At 43.2% G+C, this 27,899-nt stretch overlaps 2 protein-coding genes across 3 annotated transcripts in view; both read left to right on the top strand.

Moving 5' to 3' along the window:
* The window catches only part of FAM76A (family with sequence similarity 76 member A), a 37,101-nt gene extending 33,588 nt beyond the window's left edge, over positions 1 to 3,513 (top strand). For both annotated transcript variants that reach the window (XM_049774970.1, XM_049774968.1), the window contains one exon: positions 1,880 to 3,513. In XM_049774970.1, coding sequence (XP_049630927.1) covers positions 1,880 to 1,966 — 87 coding nt within the window. In that variant the 3' untranslated portion in view covers positions 1,967 to 3,513. The remainder of the gene's footprint in view (positions 1 to 1,879) is intronic.
* Positions 3,514 to 17,347: 13,834 nt separating this feature from the next.
* STX12 (syntaxin 12) overlaps positions 17,348 to 27,899 on the top strand; it is a 50,431-nt gene continuing 39,879 nt past the window's right edge. The window contains exon 1 of the mRNA XM_049774994.1: positions 17,348 to 17,549. Within this exon, the coding sequence (XP_049630951.1) occupies positions 17,432 to 17,549 (118 nt within the window). The 5' untranslated portion in view covers positions 17,348 to 17,431. The remainder of the gene's footprint in view (positions 17,550 to 27,899) is intronic.

Genomic DNA, 27,899 nt, shown 5'->3' with positions numbered 1-27,899 from the left:
ATCTCTTAGATTTCTTAAATTATTAACAAATCTCCTTTTCTTTTCTTTTTTTTTTTTTTTTTCTGTTTTGGTTTTTGGGCCACACCCAATGTTACTTGGGTTATTCCTGGCTCTGCACTCAGAAATTGTTCCTGGCAGGCTCAGGGGACCATATGAGATGCCAGGAATCAAACCCAGGTCTGTACTGGGTAGGCCGAGTGCAAGGCAAATGCCCTTCCACTGTGCAATTGCTCCGGCCCTTCATTTTATTTATTTTATTAATCCACCTTAAAGTTGTCTTTAGTTTTTTTTTTTTTTACTTTTTTACTTATTTTGTTTAGGTGCCACACCCAAAAGCTGGGTGTAATAGTTATTTCCAGGGGTGCTCAGCAGGCCATATAGAGCCAGGGATCAAATTTAGGCCTCTTATATGCAAAACATGGAATCCAGCTCTTTGAGCCAACTGCCTACCCACTTCTTTTACTCTTGGATACTTTTTGATATTTTTCTCCAAAAAATAATGGAATGTATAAATAACTTCTTTGATTTGTTTTTGTTTTGGGGACACACCTGGTTACTCCTGAATCTGCACTCATAAATTGCTCCTGGCAGGCTCAGGGAACCATATGGGATGCTGGGAATTGAACCCGGGTCCATCCTGTCCCAGGTTGGCTGTGTGCAAGACAAATGCCCCACTGTTGTGCTATCACTCCAGTCTTCTTTAATTTTTTTGAATAAGTATAAATTCTATCCAGCATATTAAAGCACTTCATGGTTTTTTTTGTTGTTGCATAAAGTATTCTTTTATAACAGTGAATCCAGGAGATTGAGGTCAACTTTCCCCCTGAACCAGGTCTAGATAAGAACTTTTGTATTCTGCCTCTAAGAAATTACTTTTATTTTTAAATTTTGGGCCACACCTAGCTGTACTCAGGGGTTACTCCTGATTCTGCGCTCAGGTCACTCTTGGCAGGCTCGGATGACCATATGGGATGCCAGGGATTGAACTCCAGACGGCTATGTGTAAGGCAAACGTCCTACCTATGCTGCTATGGCTTCGGCCCCTAGTCACTCACTTCTTTTGTGTATGTGTGAAGGGGGGGGGGTGTTTCAACTTCGGGGGGTGAGGTGGGGAAGGCACATCTACCAATGCACTTTTGGTTTTGTAGTCAGTAATTATTCCTGCCAGTGTTTGAGAGACCATATGGGATGCTGGGTTTCGAATCCTGGTTGGCCATGTACAAGGCAATAGTCCTATTACTATTACTAATAGTCCTGTACTATTGCTCTAGCCTCAATATTTACTTCTTCTTGACATTAGTATCTGTGTAAAATATATATCCTGGGACCAGAGCGATAGCACAGCAGTAGGTGTTCGCCTTACATAAAGCTGATCCAGGACGGACAGTGGTTCGAATCCCTGTGTCCCTCATCTGGTCCCCCAAGCCAAAGAGTGATTACTTTTTCTTATTCTTTTGGTTTTTGGGTCACATCCAGCAGCGCTCAGGGGACCATATAGGATGCAGAAATTCGAACCACCATCCTTCTGCATGCAAAGCAAACACCCTACCTCCATGCTATCTCTCCAACCCTCAAAGAGCGATTTCTGAATGCATAGCCAGGAATAACCCCTGAGCATCACTGGGTGTGGCCCAAAAACAAAAAATTTAAAATAAAATAAACAAAAATATGTCCTGCCCTATTAAGACACCTTTTTTGTTTTGTTTTGAGACCATACCCAGGAATGCTAGGTTACTTCTGGCACTGCACTCAGGAATCACTCTAGGTGGTGTTGAAGGGACCATATTGGGTGTCAGATCGAACCTGCATGCAAAGTAAGCTTACCGGCTGTGCTATATCTCTGTCCCTTAAAACACCTTTCTGATTTTTTTCTTTTTAGGCCAAAAATCGAGAGCTCCTGAAGCAGGCAGCTGCCTTGTCCAAGAGCAAGAAGTCGGAAAAGTCAGGGACTATAACCTCTCCATGAGAGATTACAAGGAAGCTCTCAGCAAAAGCAGTGGATTCCTGGGTTAGGTTTGGTGACCTGGCTGTTCTCTGGGAATTGCAAGGTTTCTTAAGAAATCTCTATTTTATTATAATTATTCTTCTTTGTGTGATTGCAATGGACTGAATGGAAACAAACCTGGTTTGTGCTATATTATGACTGCATGCTTGGATGTTTGGAGTTTAAATTTCACTCTTCTCCCCCTCTCTCTTAGTCTTTCTTTGGTACTACTTTTTTAAATGCGGATCACTCACTGCTCAATGCTATGTGCAGCAAGATTTTTTTGTGTGTATTGATCATTGTGTCCTGCCACTCCCACGAGCAAAGGGTTTGGCATTCATTACATGTCACTGCCACCCTTTGAACTTTGAAAACTGCCATCTTAAGTTTGGTATAGTGGTAGAGGCTTTCTCTCTTCAGTATATCTTTCGCTTCAGGGTATATTTTTGGGTTTTTTTCCAGGTATATTATGTATGAACTTTGTACTATGTATAACCAGAATTTTATTTATTTAAAAAACAAAACAAAAACAAAATTTTTTTCTTGATAAAGAAATAATAGTAGCCTAGCTTGTTGTTCTTGTAAAAATTATGCCACTAAAAAAAAATCCTGCTCAGTAGTTTTTAGTAAAGAACCAGATCTTTTTCTTCTTACCTTGGAGTCTTAAAACCGATTGGTAAGGTGAAAATAATTCAGTGCGTAAGTATGGAGTTAAGTGCCTTTTGGAGGATTCCTTGGAAGAGCATTTAAGAAAATACTTAAGGGAGGTAGCAAAATTCGAAGAGTCTGTCTTTTAAGTAAAGGCAGATAGAAAGGTTGTCCAGGTTGTACTGGACACTTCCCTCCTGTCACCCCTTTCCTGGTTATGTCATTGATTTTAAATACTTACACTGCCTTTTTTTAAAAGTACCGTTGTTTATATGAGTTGTCATAATGAATCATTGTCAAAGATTTATTTTGTAGAAGCAGATTCACAATGGAATAATGTTGACATTAATAGGATATGGGGTCAATATGAGCTTCTCAGGTATGGACTGCGTTTGATTGGGAGAAATGATATTACTGTTTTTTTCTCTTCACCCACTCCAACCTATACACTCCTAGACTTTAATGGAAAGATACCGAAAACAGGTCCAGAACAAGAGTGTGCTCAATTGCAAGTTGTTTAATGCTCCATTTCCCTTCTTGATTCAGTAGGCATGTGGATTTACTTTTCTAGGAAAGGGGATAAGTTGGCATTACTAAGCCATACTCTCAGGTATCCCCAGTGTGATATTTTAAAAATAAATAGGGAGGTACGTAGTGTGCCACAAAACAGAGAATAACCAATTACCTTGAAACTATTCAGCACGGTAAAGTTAGATGTAATTATGAAGACAGATGAAATTTGTACTTAAGTCTACAAAATAATTTGAAGCAGTGGTTTTTAACTTGATATATATTTATTAAAAGCAAGTGCTTATAATTTATAATGCAGTTTCACAAATGGACCCAGGCACATAAATGAATAAAGATATGTAAATGGATGGCTTCTGATAAGAAAAACAGTGGACCATGTTGCTTATATAACCCTCTAGTGTGGAGTATAATTTTTCCTTCTAAGCAAGGGAAATAGCAGTGCTAAATAGTTTTGTAATTTTTTGAATGAATAACTTTTAGGTAAAGATAAAATGTCAGACTATTTTTTGGATACATTTACATTGACTATGGGGGGAAGATTGAAAAAAAATGACAGTCTTTTTTTTTATTTTAAAGATGAGATATCTGTTACACAAAGCAACAAAATAAAAACATTTAGTTTTATACTGTATCTTTTTTTAATGTCTTGGCATTTAATATAAAGAAAATCCACATATTTTCTAACTTTCTGCAAATTCCAAAAAGGGAAGTCTAAAGCCTGTCTTAAAATTTTGGTTTTTAAAAATCATGACACCATTTTACCATGAAATTGAGTAGTTAACTTTTGGTAACACCTTTTGTTTATTTGTATGTTTGTAATAATGGATATTTTAAAATAAGGAATGTTTTGGTTTGTACAGACTTTGACAAATGTGTGTTAATAAAAATTCATATTGACTCAAGTATAACTGTTGGTTTCTTTTCTTTCTTTTGTTTTACCAGTGCCTTACCACTGAGTCATATCTCAGATGGATTTTTCAGCTCTTTCTTGCTGATTCATAAATAGATATTCTCACTATTCTCTCCAAACTGAAAAAGTGTCTTATATACATAAAAAATTATAAGAATAAAGAATAGAGAGACAGCCCAGCAGGCAACAGTGCATTTATAAGACGCAGGTTTGATTCCTGCCATCAAACAGTCCCCCTGGATACCAACAGAATTGACCTGCCAAGCACAGAACAAGTTGTTGCTCCTGAACACTGGTCAAAGTGTGCTCCTCCACCTAAATTCATAATAGCTCAGGCCTGGGAATACTGAGCACTAGAGTGCTTGTCTTGCAAGTGTGAGACTAAGTAAGGTCATAAGTTCCATCCCTCATGCATGTATGATCATAGCAGCTCTGCCATTTGGAGCCTGGACTCACAAGATAGTGTGATCTGTGATTGATGACGGCCATATTTGTGAGAGTGCTGCTCCTGAAGTGTACAACCACCAGTCAAGTGTGTCACACACACACACACACACACACACACACACACACACCCTCAATCACCTCAGACAACAAGGGAAGGGGAACATTTAGAAAAAATTTAAGGGGGCCTGAGCAATAGCATAGCGGTAGAGTGTTTGCCTCACACACTGCCAACCCTGGACAGATCCCGGTTTGATTCCCGGCATACCATATGATATGTTATGAGCAGAGAGCCAGGAGTAACCCCTGAGTGCTGCTGGGTATGATCCAAAAATCAAAAAAAAGTAAAATATAAAAAAATAAAAAAAATTTAGGGCCTCTGGGCCAGAGTGGTGGCGCAAGCTGTAAGGCATCTGCCTGACCCATGGTAGCCTAGGACTGACGCGGTTATATCCCCCAGCATCCTATATGGTCTCCCAAGCCAGGAGCGATTTCTGAGCAAATAGCCAGGCATATCTCCTGAGCGTCACCAGGTGTGGCAAAAAAAAAAAAAAAAATTTAGGGCCTACAGCAAGAGTGCATGGGTTAAGGTTTTTGCCTTGCACATGACCAATCCTGGCTCAATCCCCAATACTGCATATAGCATATAATTTATTTTTTTGAGCCACACCCAGCAGCTCTCGGGTTACTTCTAGCTCTACACTCAGAAATTGCTCCTGCAGGTTCAGGGACCATATGGGATTCCAAGAATCGCACCCATACCCATCCATGGATTGCTGCATGCAAGACAAATGCCCTACTGCTGTGCTCTCACTCTAGTCCAGCATTTAATTTCTTAAAAACTGTCAGGAGTGGGGCCAGGCGGTGGCGCTAGAGGTAAGGTGCCTGCCTTGCCTGCGCTAGCCTAGGACGGACCGAGGTTCGATCCCCCGGTGTCCCATATGGTCCCCCAAGCCAGGAGCAACTTCTGAGCGCATAGCCAGGAGTAACCCCTGAGCGTCACCAGGTGTGGCCCAAAAACCAAAAAAAAACAAAAAAAAAAAAAACTGTCAGGAGTGACCCCTGAATACAGAGTAAATAAACTCTGAGCACCTCCAGGTATATTCCAGAACCAAAAAAGTTTTAAATTATGTTAGCTCTGTTAATAGTCTTGTGCCCATCACAGAATAATACATTCTTTTGGGATTTTATTTACGTGCTTGCTTTGTTATTTAAGAGTTTGTGGGGCCGGGCGGTGGTGCTGGAGGTAAGGTGCCTGCCTTGCCTGCGCTAGCCTAGGACGGACCGTGGTTCGATCCCCCGGCGTCCCATATGGTCCCCCAAGAAGCCAGGAGCAACTTCTGAGCGCATAGCCAGGAGTAACCCCTGAGCGTCACAGGGTGTGGCCCAAAAACCAAAAAAAAAAAAAAAAAAAAAAAAAAAAAGTTTGCTTAGGGGCCAGCGAGGTGGCGCTAGAGGTAAGGTGTCTGCCTTGCAAGTGCTAGCCAAGGATCAGGACCTCGGTTCAATCCCCCGGCGTCCCATATGGTCCCCCCAAGCCAGGTGCAATTTCTGAGCACTTAGCCAGGAGTAACCCCTGAGCATCAAACAGGTGTGGCCCGAAAAATTAAAAAAGAAAGTTTGCTTAAGTGTTTGACAATTAGACAGTTTCACTTCCTTAATTTTATACTTAACATTGTCAATACACAGGATAAATTTCCATAAGGTATAAATGAAGGATTATGGAGTTTTTTTTTTCTGTTTTGGTTTTTGTTTTTGTTTTTTGGCTATATCTGGTGGTGCTCAAGACTTACTCCTTGGAGTGCTTAGAAGGCCATGCACAGTGCTAGAAATTGATCTCGAATTAGCTGCATATCCTTGGCCTGAAAGGTTTTTCAGATGCCATCTCAGCAAGGGCAGTGTGTTAATTTGAAACTATGATGCCAGAAGGATTTTCATTTTGGGCCTCTCATAATGCTCGAGGGCACTTCCACCAACACTTAGCCAATCCAAAAGGTTCAATGCCAGGGTCAGAGGATGCCAGGGATCACCTGGTGATGCTTGGAGATATAAGGTGGAGATCAAACCCAGCTGGAACTCCTAAACATTCTCTAACCACTGTAACTATCTTCATGGTTCTCCAGTTGTTTTTTATTTCAGTGGGGCTTGTGAAGATCAGACTGTGCTCAGGGCTTATTCTTGATTTTGTTCTAAGAAATAATTCCTACTTGGGCTCAGGAGACTGTTCAGTTGTGGGGATCCAGCTCAGGACAGGTATATGTAAGGCAAGCACCTTATCTGCTGTGCTGTACTATTTATCAGGCCCTAATGTGCAAAAAATTTTTGTTTGCAACTTAATGATTTTGTGGTGGGGCTAGATGCCAAGAAGTGAAATCAGTGCATCATCATACAGATGTTGTAACTTATTTGAGAATTCTCTGTACTGTTTACCATTGAGGCTGAACCAAACATTCCCACCAAGAGTTTTTCCTTTTTAACCATATTTATGCTAACACTAGTTATTTCCAGTTTTTTGATATAATACTTATTTTATAATTTCAGTGAACTAAAAATAATTGCCGAAAAGGGGATTGTGTGGGGCCAGAGAATACAGCCAGTAAGGTACTTGCCCCTGTATATGACCAACCAGGGTTTGATCCCTAGTACAGCATGTATATGGATCTCAAGTCCTACCAGGAATGATCCTTGAGCACAAATTGAGTGGTAAGTTTTGAGCACCACTGGATGGATATCACCCCTAAACTAAAAGCAAAACCAAATACAAAACGACCATTTGATATGCCTATAGACACTGTTGATCAAAAAAAAAAAAAAAGGCGTTTACCTTTCACGCAGAAGGTCATCGGTTCAAATCCCGGTGTCCCATATGGTCCCCCGAGCCTGCCAGGAGCGATTTCTGAGCAGAGAGCCAGGAGTAGCCCCTGAGTGCTGCTGAGTGTGACCCAAAAAGCAAGCAAAAAATAATTTTTTATTATCTTTTTATTATCTCTTTTATTATTTTTAAATCTTGCTTATCTCCATATTTCTTTGTTTATTTCACTTGAGAAGCCTGTGCTCTCTCAAAATTGTTCTCTCTCCTCTCACATCTTTCTAAATAAGATTCAATAAAAATTAACTTGCTGGGGCCAGAGAGTAGCACAGCGGTAGGGTGTTTGCCTTGCATGCAGAAGGATGGTGGTTCAAATCCCGGCATCCCATATAGTCCCCAGAGCCTGCCAGGAGCAATTTCTTTTTTTTTTTTTTTTTTTTTTTTTTTGTGGTTTTTGGATCACACCCGGCAGTGCTCAGGGGTTTTTCCTGGCTCCGTGCTCAGAAATCACTCCTGGCAGGCACGAGGGAACATATGGGACGCCGGGATTTGAACCGATGACCTTAACGCCTTACCTCCATGCTATCTCTCCAGCCTCCCCCTTTTTTTTATTGTGACCAAAGTGCATTACAAATCTTTCACTGCATCATTTATGGTACATAGTGACAATGAATGAGGGGCATTCCCACCACCAGTGCTGTCCTCCCTCCGCCCCTGTTCCCAGTATGCTCCCATATCTCCCTCCTCTACCCCCCAGTATGCTAGTGCAACTGGTCTCCACTTTACAGCTTGTTGTGGATTGAGCATCTATTCCACCGTCATTGAAGATAAAAAGGATAAGAAAAAGGGGAGAAAAAAATTTGGTGACAACTACCAAAAAAAGAATGAAGAGAGAGAGAGAAAAAGAAAAGAAAAATGGAAGAAAAAAGAAAAAAAAATGGACCCGGCAAATAAAAATAAAAATCTCTAAATAATAACCACAAGAGTGAAAAAGAATGAGAAAAGTGGAAGAAAAAGAGAAGGAAAATTAAGTCAAAAACTAACAAATCAAAACAAGAAAAAGTATGGGTGCTGGAGTGGTAGGGTTTGGCGTTCCCCCCCCCTTTTTTTTTTTTTTTTGCATAGGCACAGTAAGCATTGGGGAAGAAAGGGAATTCCTGTGGCCTAGGAGATTCAGGGTTTCTCCATCCTTGAAGCATACAATCATGGGATCAACCCCTGGCTCCATATATACTCATTAACTCCTTCCCAAAGGCTTTTTTGTGATGCCAGGAAAGTTTCCTCTCAGTTGTGTGTGAGAAAATCAAGCCACTGTAGCTAGTGATCTTGGTATTTGCACAGGTTATAGGGCAGGGTCTAGGATAGAGTCTCTAGGTTCTAGAGGTTTCTATCCATTGTTGTTGTGGTGTTCAGTCTTCTATAACACTTGCTCCCTGTTTTCGTTCAGTCCCTAAGCCGAAGCCTAGGATATTATGGATCCAAAGGTTCTGCTCAGTCTTTGTTGTCCAAGTTGGACCTCTGCAATAAGACATCTTGTTGTTGTTGTTGTTTTTTATGTGTCCTGGACTACAGCCTAGGGTAGGGTTTTCCTTATTAGTCCCAAGGTAGGCTCTGTTCAGTCACGGTTGTCAAAGTCAGTTTTCTGTTGTTGGTGCTCTTATTTTTCACAGTTCAAAGGACGATATCTCTTCTGATTTCCATTTAGTGTTAGGTGATGTGATAGGACAGCCTGGTCTTAGGTCAAGTTTTCCTTTCCTCGTTGTCATATCAAAACTGGCACAAGTTGGTGCCAGAGTAGTGTTATAAATCTCCCAATGGAGCTTAGTTCCTAGTGGTATTGCCCAGAGCTGTATCATTTCTACATCGGGATCTGGGGTTTCGGATTGGACTAACACTGTCCAATCTCCTGGAGACTGGTTGTATCCACATGACACATGTTCAGGATGGGAGGCACCCTTCTGCTATAAAAAGTGAGTTCTGGGCCCGGAGAAATAGCACAGCGGGGTTTGCCTTGCAATCAGCCAATCCAGGACCTAAGGTGGTTGGTTTGAATCCTGGTGTCCCATATGGTCCCCCATGCCTGCCAGGAGCTATTTCTGAGCAGACAGCCAGGAGTAACCCCTGAGCACCGCCGGTGGCCCAAAAACCAAAAACAACAACAACAACAAAAAAAAAGTGAGTTTTTATCCCTAGAAGATAAGATCTTGTTTCTGTGTCTATGGTTTCCCCCTTTTTTTACTGTGCCCATACAAAAACGTATGGTGTAATACTGTGTTGCTGGTGCTATTCTGGGTAAGGATGACAGGCTGCACACACAGTCTCTGTCGTCTGGTTTTGTTCTGAGCTTTTATCCCAGTCAAGGCTTTTTGTACCAAGCAACACCAAAAATGGTAAGGATAGAGAAAAAAATGTATATATTAAAAAAGAACAAATAAATAAAACTGAGTTAAAAAGAAAAGGTATTCAAAGTGGTGGAGGAGGCTACTTGTATATTTAGAAATACACATCTTAAGATGTATTGTTATACAGGTATTGAGCTTCCATAGGCAATTTAAGACTCCCAATTAAGTCTTTTGATATATTCTTTTTTGTTTTGTTTCGTTTTGTTTTGTTTTGTTTTTGGCGGTGCTCAGGGGTTACTCCTGGCTGTCTGCTCAGAAATAGCTCCTGGCAGGCACAGGGGACCATATGGGACACCGGGATTCGAACCAACCACCTTTGGTCCTGGATTGGCTGCTTGCAAGGCAAACGCCGCTGTGCTATCTCTCCGGGCCCTTTTTTGATATATTCTTGTGGGGAGTAAAAGCCAAGGTACATTTCGATTTACAGGCCTTGGAATTGAGTTTGAGAGATGCTTTGCTGCATTACGAGACCATATAGTGTCTTTGAGCTGGGAGTTTTGCTGAGGCCAATTCCTGTATCGTGCAACAGTTCACAATTTGGTGGGGGTGAGAGGGGCCATCAAGCATGAGTCAGCAGGTGTGCTGGTTGTAGTTCTTTGCCAATGCATGAGAATGGGGACCCAGAGGGTGTCTTTCACTGAGGAGCTGGAAGGTGGTCTGTTGGGGTAGGAGGTCAATCTTGGTGCCTACCGAGTTAGGAACTGAGGCTAAAGAGGGTTAAATTAGGGGAAGATAACGGATCAGGATTGAAAAATGAGGCGATAGAGGAGACACAGGGTAGGGGAGAGGCAATACATGACAGGGGCTATATACAATATATATATATGAATTGTTTGTGATTTTGGCTTGGAGTCAGTACGGAAAGTCACGTCCATAAAGACTGATGACTTTAAAGATCTATTTGAGTGTTATCCTCCAAATCTTTGGTATTCCGTTTCCTTTCCTAGGAACCGTCTAGAATAAAGAACATTTTTTAGATAATGCTTAAAAAGTATATTTGCGCCCGCGTGGTTATGAAAATGAGTAAGAAAAGACACCGCTGCAGGGGGTCCAATATGAATACAGGAGGAGTTTCCCTCCTCCCCCCTCCCCCCAGAGCCCAGTTGCCAGACGTGGCCCTGAAGATCAGTTTGGCATGGGGGGGATCTCCGTCTCCTGGACTAAGTGGTCAGCCCAGGAGGCCACTGGCCAGCTGTCTGTCCAGATTCCCAGCCATGCCAGTAGAAGAGGAGCAGTAATCCTGGCATGTGGGATCTTCTGGGTCCAGCTGCAGCCTTCCTCGCCAGGAGCAATTTCTGAGCATAGAGCCAGGAGTAGCCCCTGAGCACTGCTGGGTGTGACCTCCCCCCACCCCCCCAAAAAAAATAGCTTGCTTCACCATACACACACACACAATTTGGTAGTCACTGAGGAAGAATGATCTTTGTTTCAGAAATTCAGGGTCTTACCTTGGGAAGACTCAAAAGTTGAATGTACTTTTATTTTATGGGTATACCAGTGCTGCTCAGGTACTCTTCCTCGTGCTCAGGAGTGACTCTTGACGGTACTCAGGACAGACCATGTGAGTGTTGTGATCAAACCAGGATCACCTTAGTCCCTGTATTATCTCCCACACCCAAAGTTGAGGATGGTTGATGGAGCTGGAATTATCTTTCTGAAGGCTCTCTATACTTGTTTATCTAGCAGCAGTTCTGGGATCCCTGCAAGTTTAGTGAAGTTTGACTGGAGACCCTACCTGAGACCCCTCCTTGCATATATAGCACAAGGGCCTCAAGGTTGACTTCTGGTTGGCTTAAGACTTCAAGTATTAGGAGCCAGAGAGATAGCATGGAGGTAAGGTGTTTGCCTTTCATGCAGAAGGTCCGTGGTTCGAATCCTGGCGTCCCATATGGTCCCCCGTGCCGGCCAGGAGCGATTTCTGAGCATAGAGCCAGGAGTAACCCCTGAGCACTTCCGGGTGTGACCCAAAAAACAAACAAACAGGGGCCGGGAAGGTGGCGCCAGAGGTAAGGTGTCTACCTTGCAAGCGCTACCATAGGACAGACCGCAGTTCGATCCCCCGGCGTCCCATATGGTCCCCCCAAGCCACGGGCAATTTCTGAGCACTTAGCCAGGAGTGACCCCTGAGCATCAAACGGGTGTGGCCCAAAAACCAACCAACCAAACAAACAAACAAACAAACAAAAAAAGACTTCAAGTATTAGACTAGAGAGACAGTACATTGGGTACTTGCCTACCACATGGCTGATACAGCCAGGTTTGATCCCCAGCATCCTACATGGTACCCCAAGCTCACCTGAAGTGATTCCTGAGTCTCTGAGTGCTAGGAGCAACAAGTGAGCACCCAAGGCAAGCACCTAAATATGCTCTCTTTGGCTCTGGGAGCATAGTTTAAGGAAACTTTCTATGATGTTCTTCATTTGGTCTGGGTGATTGTGACATGGAAATATAAAACTGTAAAATTAATTCCATTTATGCTAATATCTTCATATTTTATTACATGCCAGTTCATTTGATAAAAGTTAAGTTGTTACGGGGCCAGAAATATAGCACAATGGTAGGGTGTTTGCCTTGCACGCAGCCAATTCATGACCAATGGTGATTTGGTCCCATATGACTCCCTGAGTCTGTCAGGAGCAATTCAGACCACAGAGCCAGGAGTAGGCCTTGGGCACCACCGGCTGTGACTAAAAAACAAAAATAAAATTAAGTTGTTGTAGGGGCCAGTGCAGTACTACAGCAAGTAGGGCACTTGCTTTGCAAGCAGCTGGTGGCTGACCTGGGTTAAACTTCCTGCATCCCATATGGTCACCTGGGCCTTTACAGAAATAATTCCTGAGTGCAGAGCCAGAAGTAAGCCTAGATATGGCCCCAAAACAAAACCAAACCAAAAACAAGAAAACAAACACACAAAATACCCCCCCAATTAATACAGAGGGTCAGAGAAGTAACTCGAGGCATGCAAAGCATGTTTTTCATGTGAGAGGCCTAGATTTGATCCCTGGCACTGAGCACTTCTGGGAGTTATCCCTGAGAGAGAGCACTTGAGTGCTGGTTATAGCCCCCAAACAAAATAAAGCAAAATTAACACAGAACAATGTTGTTTAGTCATTAAAATGTGGATATGAACATTCCTGTGCCTGGTATTTGTAATATATGCATTTATATCAGTTCAGTATATAATTAAGTATATACTTATGAGAATTGCTGGCTCATAGGTTATGATTCATTACTCTTCAACTTAGTAGCTGAATAACATGTAACAGGTATCCAAAAAATCTAGAAAACACAAGTCTTCCTGTTACCAAGAAATGAATTACCTTCATGGATGTGAACCATGAAAATTGCTCTGTCATTTACAAAAGACAATGCTGAGAAACTAATGTCTAAAAAATCACAGATTTTCAGAAAATTTGCCTTTTGAAAGATCAGTAGGATTATAACATTCCACTCTTGCCTGGAGGGAGGAACTGAATTAATTTAATACAGGAAAGTAGCCTAAGTTTCCAATCCAGGTGCAAAAATTTAGATAAGGATACAACATTCCACATTTATCTTCATGTTGTCGTTTCCCAGGAAACAGGACCCTGAATCCTCTTATTAGTTCAGGCCAGATACTAATCTTTTGCATACAGTCTCACACAGTCTTGTGTGCTTGAAGCTATTAGAATTGGGCTTCTTTTAAATTCTCCAACACTCCATCTTTCCCCTCATTTTTTTAATACTCATCTCTTTTTTTGCATGGCAAGATGCCCCATCATTACTTTGGCATGCAGTCTCCTTTATGGCATGATCCCAACTTTGTCAGACAATGGTAGGCTTTATCAGATGTGCTTATTATTAGCAATAATATTTACGAAAATGTGTTCACATTGCCTGGGTAGGAATTTTAGAAATGGTATTTTAAAAAATTATGCATCATGAGGCCTGAAGAGATAGCACAGCAGTAGGGAATTTGCCTTGTATGTGGCAGATCCGGGACAGACCCAGGTTTGATTTCCGGCATCCCATATGTTCCCCTGAGCCCCCTGGAGTGATTTCCGAGCACAGAGCCAGGAGTAACCCCTGAGTGCTACCGCCAAAAAAAAAAACCCAAATAAAATAATTATGTATCAATATCATGACTTGTTTGATAATCTAATATAAGCACTGCTATGAATGACATAAATAAAATAACACAACCCTATGTCTTCAATCCTTAGAAGAAAAATACCTTTACTGAACTTTAGGTTTCATAAATAGACACACTTAAGGCTACTTAGGTGAAAAAGTATAGGACCAAACTTAGAGGGATCACCAGAGCCATTGGGAGAGAACTCTTAGCAACTGTGTGGGTGCCCCCAAAGTAAAATTTACATAACTTGCTATAAGAATGACAAAACTGAGGCTGGAGCGATTGTACAGTGGGCAGGATACTTGTCTTACATGTGGTTGACCCATGTTCAATTCCTAGCACCCTATATGGTTTCCCTGACCCTACAGGAGTGACACCTGAGTGCTAAGCCAGGAGTGAGCCCTGAGCACTGTGATCCCCAGACAAAAAATATTGGAAAACTATTGATTCTAAGAAATAGCCTTTTGTGGTTTGATTTTTTGGGTTCACATCCTGCAGTGCTGGGGCTACTCACAGTTCTGTGCTGAGGGACAGCTTTGCTGCAAAGCATGTGCTCTGACTTATTGACCAGCAATGGTAGGTTTTTTTTTTTTTTTTTGGTTTTTGGGCCACACCCTGTGACGCTCAGGGGTTACTCCTGGCCATGTGCTCAGAAGTCGCTCCTGGCTTGGGGGACCATATGGGACGCCGGGGGATCGAACCGCGGTCCTGTCCAAGGCTAGCGCAGGTAAGGCAGGCACCTTACCTCTTGCGCCACCGCCCGGCCCCAGCAATGGTAGGTTTTAAAATTTTCTTGGGTAGGGGGCATTCTGGATCCTGTATTTGGGAGTTGCTCTTGCTCAGAAGAGCATGTGTTCCAAACTACTGAGCTATCCCTCTGGCCCAGACATTTTCCCCAACTGAATAAATTTTTTTTTGGGGGGCCACACCCAGCGGTGCTCAGGGGTTACTCCTGGCTATCTGCTCAGAAATAGCTCCTGGCAGGCACAGGGGACCATATGGGACACCGGGATTCGAACCAACCACTTTAGGTCCTGGGTCGGCTGCTTGCAAGGCAAATGCCGCTGTGCTATCTCTCCGGCCCCATGAATCAATTTTATTTTTACAATAGTGTTTTTTGTTTACTTTTTTTAGTTATATCTGGTGGTACTCAGGGGTTCCTCCTGCTCTGCACTCAGAAATCACTCCTGGTAGACATGGGGGACCATATGGGATGCTGGGATTCAAACCACCATCTGTCCTGGATCGGCTGCGTGCAAGGCAAATGCCCTATCGCTGTGCTATCTCTCTGGCCCCAATTTTTACAGTAGTTATAACATTTGTGGTTTTGATGCATACAGTTATCACATCTCACCACCACCAAAGTGCCCAAGATCCTTCACCAATGACTTTGTTAATTCTAATTCATTTACATACCCCCACTCTATTCTTCCCCTTGTTGTTATTCATAATTTAGTCTGGGTTTTTATGGTCAGAATGAGTATAAGAATGAGATAAATGTCATCTGTTGGGGCTGGAGAGATAGCATGAAGGTAAGGCATTTGCCTTGCGTGCAGAAGGAGGTGGTTCGAATCTCGGCATCCCATATGGTCCCCCGAGCCTGCCAGGAGCAATTTCTGACTATAGAGCCAGGAGTGGCCCCTGAGCGCTGCTGGGACCCAAAAACCAAAAAAAGAAAAAAAAAGAATAAATGTCATCTGTTTATTTCAATAATAATAATAATAATAATAATAATAATTTATAATCTTACAAATGCGCCAACAAAAAATAAAGTTAGTCCACAAAAATTCTAGGGCTGGATGATGTAGTTTATTGTCCATTTGGGTTCCCCTCCCCCAGGCAACAATTTATTCTCTGGAGTTTCAAAAGCAGGCTAGGGTCTAGGGTCAGGCTGGGGTGGATATCCATTCCGAGCAAGTCAGTTCCCCTTCACCTCTTCCTATTTTTCTCTTCTAACAAAATCCTGCCTCTGTCTCTCCTTTTATTGTAAACTCACAAAGAAGTCCCTTATAGGAACACTGACAACATACATTCCATGTTACTTAAGGAAATGCTTTCTTACATTTTGAGATTCTAGTTCTCCAAGAAATTCTAATTTGGAACAGAGAGGAAGAGGGTTTTTGACAAGGGTTTCAGTAGAGAATGAATTTGGGACTATGAGAATGGTTTCTAGGGAAAATAAGAGATGAACCTCCATAACTGCTAATCTGTAAAAGACTTTAAAGTTTTACTTTCTAGGGGTATTGGAATCGTAGTTCAGTGGATAGAGTGTTTTTCTTGCATAGAGTAAAGTAGATTTCGATCCTGGCACCCACAATGGTCCCCCATCCCTCCCTTCAGAAATAATCTCTGAGCACCACTTGGGTGTGGCCTCCAAAAACAAGACTTGCTTTTTATTTTTTTTTATTTCTTTTTTTTTCTTTTTTTTCTTTTTTTTGGTTTTTGGGCCACACCCATTTGATGCTCAGGGGTTACTTTTGGCTAAGTTCTCAGAGATTGCCCCTGGCTTGGGGGACCATATGGGACGCCGGGGGATCGAACAGCGGTCCTTCCTTGGCTAGCGCTTGCAAGGCAGACACCTTACCTCTAGCGCCACCTCACCGGCCCCCAAGACTTGCTTTTTAAATTTACGATATTTACTTCTCCGAATTACTTTACTTCCATATTAAAAAAAAATATATATATATTTCATATCTATTCTGCAGGCAAGACATATAGCTAGAATATCCTTGCTTCTGAAAGTGCTAACAAGCAAACTGTAGGAAGTCACACATAGAACATGCTTAATAAAGATCAATATCATTTTGTTTAAATTAGGAGTGGAAGGAGAGATGATAGGATTTTGTAAACCATAAACTTTCTCTGGGAACACTACAAAAAATTTCCCTAGTGAGAAACTACAAATTTGAAGTTTCAAGGTGGTCGAATACACTTCCCTATTTGGGGCCTGAATTCTCAGAACAGAACTGAAAAGGAAGTCAGGGCTGAGATCATTCGGTACAATTTTTTTTTCTTTTCATTTTTATTTATAGTTTTGGGGCCACACCCAGTGACGCTCAGGGGTTCCTTCTGTCTATGCGCTCAGAAATCGCTCCTGGGGGGGAACCGAACAGCGGTCAGTCCTAGGCTAGCGCGGGCCAGGCAGACAGACGCCTCACCCCTTGCTCCACCGCACCGGCCCCTATTCGGTACAGTTTCACGCTAATAGAAAAACTCCTGCCTGCCGCGAGTCACTGAGCCCAGCCGAGAAACAGGGGCCAGCTGCCCCACCCTACCACTCCAACTCTTCCTAACTGAACCCCAACACCATGACGTCATCGCCCCGCCCCTTTCCGCGCCGCCCGGGGCGTCCAGTCTCTTAGCTACAGTTGCCCTCCGGAGGTCGGGCCGCGCCTGCGCGATGTAAAACAGGGCGGGGACTGACGCATGCGCGGTGCGCGCGCGCGGTGGGCGGAGCCGGTGCGCGCGCATCCTCCGCTCCTGCCCCGCCCTTTCTCTTCCCGGTTCCTCGGCCGGTCTTGAAGGGGTCTGGTCCGGTCCGGTGTGGCCGCTGCTTCCCGACAGTGCGAGTTTGTCGCCGCTCTCCATCATGTCTTACGGTCCTTTGGACTTGTATCGCAATCCGAGTCCATCGGGGCCGCCGCTCCGGGACTTCAACAGCATCATCCAGACATGCAGCGGCAACATCCAGAGGATCAGCCAAGCCAGTGAGTTGGGGGTGGGCCGGGGAGGGGGTCCCCGAAACGGGCCCGAAGGAGGGGCGCTTACCTGAGGCTGACCCGGAGCCGACAGGGCAATGCAAGGCAGGGCAGGCCTGGCTTCCACCCCCAAATCCGCCACCCCCCAGACGCCGGCTCCGCGGCCAAGCTCAATCAAGCTCGAGTTTTTGCTTCTGGGGAGTGTTGGGGTCACCCCCGACGACCCGACCTACGGCCCCCCGTGGGAGGAGGGCCGGGGAGCGATGGCCCAGGCGCGCGGGTCGGCCGGTCTGGCCTGTCATTTCGCCTGCTTCCCTCCCTCCCACCCACGTCGCTGCTGGACTCTTTCTCTGGCCACTTTGGGGCCCAGACCTGGTGACTCCCTTTTTGGGGGCTTCAGTCGGCTCCGTCTCCGGGCCCTTTTGGAAGTCAGCGATTTTCAATTACGGGAAGTGGTGGTGAGTGCTGGCTTGTGTTTTTTTGGGGCGACTCCAGGCACTCCCTCACCCCCTCGCTCCCTGCTCTTCCTGGAATGAAGTTCTGTCATCCACCTGCCATGATTGGTCTTGGACGGGTGACATCATTTTCGTTTCATCGGAGAGAAGTCACGCACACGTTTTCCTGTTCCCATTATTTTGTGATGTATTTAAAAAAAAATGTTTACGGTTGATGAGGCTTTTTAAGTTACTCTGATGAAAAAAACAAATCGCATATTTAGTGAAGTTCAAGGACTTGGCATCGGTCACCAAGCAGAAAAGTCACCGAAGAGTCCTTGGAATTCCAAATGCCATTGCTTGTCTTAAAACTCTTTCCCCCCTAGCATTCGGTTCGGAGGGAGACCATAGTAGAGTGAGTCAAATACAGCCGCTTTCTTGTGCCTGACAATTCGCTCAGAGCCTTAGAAACAGGTTGACAGCAGTTTTACCTGGAAGAATGGTGAAAGAATCAGCCTTGTTTATGATTGGAATATTTGTGGGCTTGGTTGTACCATTAGTAAGTATTGATAGTACTCTGTTGGGTAGGGCGATGGTCTTGCGCTTGAAATCAGGTTTGATCCCTTGCATGAAGGCATGGTCTCTAGCATATTCAGCTCAGCTGTCAGGCTTGGGTTTGAACTGCTTGATAATAAGAGAAGAGCATTTTGGGGGTAGTGGTTTAGGTCACACCTGGCTCAAGGGACCATATTGGATGCCAGGGATCCAACTGGGTCTGTCCTGGTTGGTCACATGCAAGGCAAGCGCCCTACCGCTTCTGCCTGGGAAGAGCATATTTAAAAGTGAATGAAATTGATGGTGGGAAAACATGAGGTGTAATTTTAAAAGTAGAGTAGGGGGCCCGGAGAGATAATACATTGGGGCAGGCAGGCTTTGCACATGACTGACCTGGGTTTGATCCTTGGCACTCTATATGGTTCCCTGAACACTGCCAGGAACAATCCCTATCTGCAAAGCCAGGTGTAAGCCCTAAGCATCACCATGTGTGCCTCCTCCCCCTTCCCCAGAACAACAAAAGAAATAGAATAGGGTCTGGGGAGATAACTCTGAGGGCTCAGGTGCATGCTTTGTAATTCAGAGGCCTTGGTTCCATCCCCTTGCTCTGCATGGAAGCCTGAATACTAATGAGAGCAATCCTTGAGCATAGTTGTGTGTGGTCCAAAACATGAAGAAAAGGTAAATTAACTAGGTAAGAATGGTGGCATCCATAAAATAGGGTTGAAAAACTAGATTAGGGGGCCAGAAAGATAATACAGGGATTAAGGTGTATCTCTTTTTTTTTTTTTTTATACTTTTTTTTTGGTTTTTGGGCCACACCCGTTTGACGCTCAGGGGTTACTCCTGGCTATGTGCTCAGAAATCGCCCCTGGCTTGGGGAGACCATATGGGACGCCGGGGATCGAACCGTGGTCCGTCCTACGCTAGCGCTTGTAAGGCAGACACCTTACCTCTAGCGCCACCTTCCCGGCCCCAAGGTGTATCTCTTATATATAGTAGGCTGCTGTTTAATTCCTGACACAACATGGTTTCTCACATACCACTAGGTGATAGGACCCGGTGGCTCTCCAAGCACTGATGTACTTAACCTAGGGCTAAGTAGTTATTGGACATGGAAGCACAGGCCTATCGGCCAATAATGATGGGAGGGCTCTGGGCCTCCTGAGCAAAGGAAATAAAAGACAAACTAAGTTAGAACTCAGATGTAAAGGGCTTTAATGATAAATTAAGGGGGTTTGGATTTATTCTCCTCTCTTCGCCTTTTTTTTTTTTTTTTTTTTTTTTTTTATGGGCCACATCTGGTCGTGCTTGGGATCACTTCTGGTAGTATTTAGGACTAGGACTAGGGGTTAAATCTGGGTTTGCTATTTGCAAGGCAAAGAATATTACCCACTAGCCTATCTTATTTTTAATATTATTTTAATAATATGAAAATTGAATTGGAAGGGAGTAGAATAGAGGCACCAGGTAGGGACTAAAAATAAAGATGAAAGAACTGATGTAAGTTTCCTTTTTTTTTCTTTTTTTGGTTTTTGATTTTTGGGTCATACCCAGCAGTGCTCAGGGGTTACTCCTGGCTCTGCACTCAGAAATCTTTTCTGGCAAGCTCAGGGAACCATATGGGGTGCCAGGATTCGAACCATCAACCTTCTGCATGCGAGGCAAATGCCTTACCTTCATGCTATCTCTCCGGCCCCTGGTATAAGTTTCTTTAATGATAGAATTAAGATTTAGTTGTTTAACAAAAAGGGGGGTCGTTTGCCTTGCATGCATTAGGACAGTGGTTCAAATCCCTGTATCCCATATGGTCCCCCGAGTCTGCCAGGAGCAATTTCTGAGCATAGAGCCAGGAGTAACCCCTGAGCACTGCCGGGTGTGACCCAAAAAGCAAAAAAAAAAAAAAAAAAAAAAAAAAAGATTTAGTTATTGAGCTGGAGAGATAGCCCAGTGGGCCAGTCTCTTGCACGGGGCCAACTGATGACAGACCTGGGTTTGATTCCCAGCATCCCATATATGGGTCCTCCGAGCCTGCCAGGAGCAGATTTCTGAGCGTGGTGTGACCAGAAAACAAAACAAAACAAAAAAGATTTAGTTATTGATTGGATATTGGGATCAAAGAATTATTGGAGTCAATTATTTATAATGTTACTAACGTTTTGGTACTGTTTGCTAGACATAAAAGAATCTCACACATTAGTTTTATTAGAACTTAGTGAAGGAATTACAAATGTAATTTTCATTTTGTGGATTAAAGAAAAGTCTGAAAATCAGTCTTAAATAATTACCTAGTTAATAAATGATAGTTCTAGGGCTGGAGCAATAGCGCAGTGGGTAGGGCATTTGCCTAGTGGTGATCTGGTATTTGCTTATTACTTTCCTTAGGAATCCCTGAAACTGAGTTCACTTGTTCTTGTGATATTTTTCTTTTCTAGATGGTTAGTTTTCTGGAAATAAAGGAGCATATCTTTACATCTTTATATTTCTAGTACATGTCAATTCATTTGCATGATGACTTCACTCACTGTTCAACAGATCTTTAAGTACCTGCAGTGATGAACAAGACAGACAAACCCCCACCTCTTTAGTGTGTATGTGTTTTTGTATAGGTGTGTACATGTGTTTACATATGTAATGTACACAGATACACATATCTAAAAATTGGAGTAATAAGTGCTGAAGAAAAATGAAGCAGGATCAAGAGTATGAAAAGGAGTGTAGGTGTACTGGAGTTGGTCATGGAAAACCTTGAAAAGGTAATGTTTGGGCCCAGAGAGATAGCACAGCGGCGTTTGCCTTGCAAGCAGCCGATCCAGGACCAAAGGTGGTTGGTTCGAATCCCGGTGTCCCATATGGTCCCCCGTGCCTGCCAGGAGCTATTTCTGAGCAGACAGCCAGGAGTAACCCCTGAGCACCGCCGGGTGTGACCCAAAAAAACAAAAAACAAAAAAAAGAAAAAAAGAAAAGGTAATGTTTGAGCAGATCCTCAATGATGGAAGAGGTAAAGCTGTGTCAGTTAATTTGGGGAAGGCCTAAGCAGAGGTACAAGCAAGAACAAAGATGTTGGTGTGTTCACTGAATAGCTAGGAGACTGGTATGACCAACTGCAATGAAAGGAGCATAGTAGGAAATGAGGTTAGGAAGATAGCTCATGGGGCCGGGCGGTGGCGCTAGAGGTAAGGTGCCTGCCTTACCTGCGCTAGCCTTGGACGGACCGTGGTTCGATCCCCTGGCATCCCATATGGTCCCCCACGCCAGGAGCGACTTCTGAGCACATAGCCAGGAGTAACCCCTGAGCGTCACTGGGTGTGGCCCAAAAACCAAAAAAAAAAAAAAAAAAAAAAAAAAAAGGAGGAAGATAGCTCAGAATCATATCTAGTGGTATCCTTATGCTTAATAAGTTGTGTCTAGGTTTGAATGAAGGTTTGCTACTGTCTTAGGATTATTCTTCTTTATTCTATATGGTACCTACCCATTCTCTGACTCTTATCATTGTGAATTAGAATTTTCCCCTTGAATTGTTTGGTGAGAAACTGGGAGTGTGAAATCAGTAGGATGGCATTGCTCCTATTCAGTTATTAGGTAGTGTTGATCCCTTCAAATCTTTTTTGTTTTGTTTTATTTTGGGGTTATACCCAACTGCGTGCAGCATTAACTCCAGGCTCTGCACTCAAGAATCAGTCCTGGTGGGTTTGGGACCTTAATCCAATGCCAGAATCAAACCTAGGTCTTCCTTGTGCAAGGCAAACACCCTACTTACTGCACTATCACTTTGGTCCCTCAAATATATATATATATAATTTTATTTATTTATTTATTTATTTTGGTTTTTGGGCCACACCCGGCGGTGCTCAGGGGTTTCTCCTGGCTGTCTGCTCAGAAATAGCTCCTGGCAGGCACAGGGGACCATATGGGACACCGGGATTCGAACCAACCACCTTTGGTCCTGGATCGGCTGCTTGCAAGGCAAACGCCGCTGTGCTATCTCTCCGGGCCCATATATATATATATATATATATATATATATATTTTTTTTTTTTTTTTTTTTTTGGGCCACACCCTGTGACGCTCAGGGGTTACTCCTGGCTATGTGCTCAGAAGTTGCTCCTGGCTTCTTGGGGGACCATATGGGACGCTGGGGGATCGAACCGCGGTCCGTCCTAGGCTAGCGCAGGCAAGGCAGGCACCTTACCTCCAGCGCCACCGCCCGGCCCCTTAATATATTTTTTTAATTAAATTTTTCTTTTTTGGGGCCGGGAAGGTGGCGCTAGAGATAAGGTGTCTGCCTTGTAAGCGCTACCAAGGAACGGACCGCGGTTCGATCCCCCGGCGTCCCATATGGTCCCCCCAAGCCAGGGGCGATTTCTGAGCACATAGCCAGGAGTAACCCCTGAGCGTCAAATGGGTGTGGCCCAAAAACCAAAAAAAAAAAAAAAAAAAAAAAATTTTCTTTTTTGGTTTCTGGGTCATGCGCGGCAGCACTAGTGTTACTCCTGGCTCTGTGCTCAGAAATCACCCCTGGCAGGTTCAGGACCATATGGGATGCTGCAGATCAAATCCCCATCAGCCATGTACAAGGCAAACACTCTGCCTGCTATTTTTTTTTCTTCTCTATTTTTACACCCTACTTGCTTTGCTGTCACTCTGGCCCCCTTCAAATCTTTTAAAGACATGGCGAGCATATACCTACATTCATATAGCCTTGTATGAGCCTGTACCAAATGCAAGATTGAGGAAGTACATATTCTTTTTGTTTTGTTGACCACCACCAGCAGTGCCTAGGGGCAATTCCAGCTCAATACTTGGGTCACTTCTGAAGGTGCTGTGGGGAAAGAACCTTGCAGTTCCAGAACCTTGAACTCCAGGATGCAAAGCATAAACTGGAGCTCTTTAAGCTATCTCCCTAGCCCAGAATAACTATTCTTTATTTTCTTTTTTCTTTTTCAGTTGTTCAGCTATAGATAGGAGAGTTGATGAGCATATCAGACTGAAATACAGCAGGCTGTGTGGGTTGTTACAGGAACAGCTAAGGTTGAATGCCCAGTACAAAGGCTTGTCATAGTTTGTGTGGGGCACAGAACAAATACTTGTTTCTGCCTATTATGGAACAAAGGATCTAGGCAACTGTTGCTGAGGCAGATATAATAAAAACCCTAGACTTCAGGGATCAGAGACATAACACAGCAGTAGGACCTTGCCTTGCAAGCAGCGATCCAGGAGGGACAGTGGTTCAAATCCTGGCATCCCATATGGTCCCCCATGTCTGCCAGGAGCAATTTCTGAGCACAGAGCCAGGAGTAACCTCTGAGCACCATCAGATGTGACCCAAACACACACAAACACACAAAAATACCTAGACGTCAAGTTAAAATTGAAACTATTAAATAACGCTATTTCTATTCTTTAATATTATTTAACATTATTTAATATTACTAACTTGGTTTTTGAGCCACACCCAGTGATGCTCAGGGGTTACTCCTGGCTATGCGCTCAGAAATTGCTCCTAGCTCAGGGGATCATATGGGACATTGGGGATCGAACCCAGATCCGTACTGGGTCAGCTGCGTGCAAGGCAAACACCCTACAGCTGTGCTATCACTCTAGCCCAACTTATTTTATTTTTTTAACTTTTTTTATTTTTTTTATTTTTATTTTTTATTTTTTTTTAAATTTTATTTATTTATATATTTTTTGGGCCACACCCGGTGTTGCTCAGGGGTTACTCCTGGCTGGCTGTCTGCTCAGAAATAGCTCCTGGCAGGCACGGGGGACCATATGGGACACCGGGATTCGAACCAACCACCTTTGGTTCTGGATTGGCTGCTTGCAAGGCAAACACCGCTGTGCTATCTCTTCGGGCCCTATTTTTTTTTAACTTTTACTTCTTTTTTTTTTTTTTTTTTGAGCTACATTTAGTGTGCTCAGGGGTCACTGCTGGTGGTGATCAGGGCGCCATGCAGAGTCCGGGTCTGCCATATGTAAGGCAAGCAAAATATTAAACTTTTTTTTTTTTTTGTGGTTTTTGGGTCACACCTGGCAGTGCTCAGGGGTTATTTCTGGCTCCAGGCTCAGAAATTGCTCCTGGCAGGCACAGGGGACCATATGGGGTGCCGGGATTTGAACCGATGACCTCCTGCATGAAAGGCAAACGCCTTACCTCCATGCTATCTCTCCGGCCCCTAAAATATTAAACTTTTTATGACTGAAACAACTACAATCATGCTTGTGATCATGGTACTTAAATAAAGATTTTATATAAAATAAAAGAAATTAAGCTTCTTTACACTTTTCTCCAGAGGGCCCCCCCACATTTATTGGTAGAATTTTTTTTTTTTTACTGAGAAAAGAACCTTTAAAACTGAGGCCAGTGTGGTGATGCAGTGGTAAGGCATTTGCCTTGCACGAGTCTGACAGAATGAACCTTGGTTCAATCTCCCGGTGTCCCATGATGGTCTCCCAAGCCAGGAGCGATTTCTGAGCGCATAGCCAAGAGTAACCCCTAAGCATCACCGGGTGTGGCCCAAAATCAAAAAGAAAAAATAGAACCTTTAAAACTGATTACCCTGAAGTCCTTTGTATTCTGTGTAAGTTATATTTGCCTCTTTTTTTTTCCCGCCACACCACACACTTCCCTATATTTGCCTCTTACTTAGAATTTCATTGCCACCCTATTAAGTCTTCTCTACCTCAACATCGCTATTCTAGCAACATACTCTCAGTATCTCTGATGTCACACCCTCATTCCAGTTCATCCTCATAGTACTATCAGCAGTATATTTAAAATAATGCTTTTATTTTGATGCTTTCCTATTCAGAGCCTGATGACCCGCTATTTCTGCTATATCAGAATTTTTTTGGGGGGGGCTATACCTGTTGCTACTCATTACTCTGGTTCTATGCTTAGGAAGACCATATGGGGTGCCAGAGATTGAACCTGGGTTCGTTGTGTGCAAGGCAAGCACCTTACCTATTGTACTATCCCTTTTTTTTTTGGAGCCATAGCTGGCAATGCTCAGGGGTTACTCCTGGCTCTGCACTCAGAAGTCACTCCTGACAGACTTGGGGAACCACCTAGGATGCAGGGAATCAAACTGGGGTCTGTCCAGGGTTGGCCATGTGCAAGGCAAACACCCTACTGCTGTGCTATTACTCCAGCCTCCTTGTTATTTATTTGTATTAGTTGATTATTATTTGACTTTTGGGGGGGATTTTGGGTTTTGGGTCATACCCGGCAGCACTCGGGTTACTCCTGGCTCTATGCTCAGAAATCGCTCCTGGCAGGCTCGGGGGACCATATGGGATGCTGGGATTCGAACTACCATCCTTCTGCATCTAAGGCAAATGCCCTACTGCTGTGCTATCTCTCCAGTCCCCTATTATTTGACCTTTTATTCCCAACTGTTCTGTTATTTTTGTAAGAATAGAGATGCCATGCATTTTACATTATTCTTTAGTTACAGTGCCTGACACAGCAGTGGATATGCACTTGGCATTCAGTATGTACTTAATTGATTTTATCATTACTGAGATTACATTTTTTGGTTTTGGAGTTTGATAATAGCTATCCATAATTGCTCTTTAGAGCCAGGCACTGTTCTAAATTTAGCTTTATATTACATCATTTCATCTTCACAACCAGTATGAGGGTTCTCTTATTATTCTGTGTTTTTAGGTAAGGAAATTTACAAAAGTGGAGCCATTGGTTCAAGATGGTGTATCTAGAACGTAGAACCACAAATGGATAGGCAGTCTTCATTCAGAGTTAGTGTTCTTAACCATTACTATGTTCTGTGATTGATACGAGTAAAGGGTAGATTGTGCCTCTTACTTTTAGTACACACTGTCAATTTACTGTCTGTTTTACTATTGTAACAGTAAAATATTGTTAATATTATTGTGAATTATGACCTTATTATGACTTACATATAATTATTAAATTAATAAATTTTATTTATTAAATTTTAATGAGTATACTGTTTTCATTAAATCTATATAAAAAGAGTAAGCCCAAGACACTGAACTGACTTAATTGTTATAATCGCCACATAAGTATTATTTTTTTCATTTGGCATAAATAATTTCTGTGTTGAATACACACACATGCATTTTTTAATGTACTTAAAATGTATCACATAGTTGACATATTTGATCATAATACATTTGGGTGGGGTAATTTTTTCTTAATTTTTGGGTCACACCTGGTGGTGCTCAGAGGTTACTCCTGGCTCTGCACTCAGAAATTGCTCTCTGCAATCTGCTTAAGAACCTGATGGGATGCCTGGGATCAAACCCAGGTTGTCTGCGTGCAAGACAAATGCCCTTACCCACTTTGCTCTCACTCTTATGTGCCTTCATAATACATTTGTTTCCAGATAAGTGAAAACAAATTTGTTGGGGGAAAAAAAGAAAAAAGGAAATAAAAGATAAAATGGAAGAGTAGAAAATAAGAAAGGAGGGGACGGAGAGATAGCACAGCGGCGTTTGCCTTGCAAGCAGGCGATCCAGGACCAAAGGTGGTTGGTTCGGATCCCGGTGTCCCATATGGTCCCCCGTGCCTGCCAGGAGCTATTTCTGAGCAGACAGCCAGGAGTAACCCCTGAGCACTGTTGGGTGTGGCCCAAAAACAAAAAAAAAAAAAAACAAAAAAAGAAAAGAAAGGAAAATAAGAAAGGAAAAAGAAAAGGTACAGTAGTAAGCTCATTTGTGAAAATTTATTATTATTATTATTATTATTATTATTATTATTATTATTATTATTATTTGGGTATTTTTGGTGGCACTCAGGGGTTACTCCTAGCTTTATGCTCAGAAATCGCTCCTGGCAGGCTCGAGGGGCTATGGGATGCCGGGATTCGAGCCACCATCCTTCTGCATGCAAGGCAAATGCCCTACCTCCATGCTATCTCTCTGGCCCCTCATTTGTGAAAATTATTATATCACCAATGAAGTCATTAATACCATAGCAGGGGGCCGGAGAGATAGCATGTAGGTAAGGCGTTTGCCTTTCATGCAGAAGGTCATCGGTTCGAATCCCATATGGTCCCATATGGTCCCCCGTGCCTGCCAGGAGCAATTTCTGAGCATGGAGCCAGGAGTTTCCCCTGAGCACTGCCGGGTGTGACCCAAAAACCACAAAAACAAACAAACAAAAACGCCATAGTAGAAGCTTTAGTAAACTCTTGTTATGTCCATTCTGTTAAATTGGGATATTTCTTTTTTTGGTTTTTCCGGCCACACCCATTTGATGCTCAGGGGTTACTCCTGGCTAAGCGCTCAGAAATTGCCCCAGGCTTGGGGGGACCATATAGGACGCCGGGGAATCAAACGCTTGCAAGGCAGACACCTCGCTGGCCCCATAAATTGGGATATT

Source organism: Suncus etruscus, chromosome 6 (assembly GCF_024139225.1).
Source record: "Suncus etruscus isolate mSunEtr1 chromosome 6, mSunEtr1.pri.cur, whole genome shotgun sequence".
Taxonomy (NCBI): Eukaryota; Metazoa; Chordata; class Mammalia; order Eulipotyphla; family Soricidae; genus Suncus; species Suncus etruscus.
The sequence above is the reverse complement of the archived record's forward strand: the minus strand, read 5'-3'. Positions and strand labels throughout refer to the sequence as shown.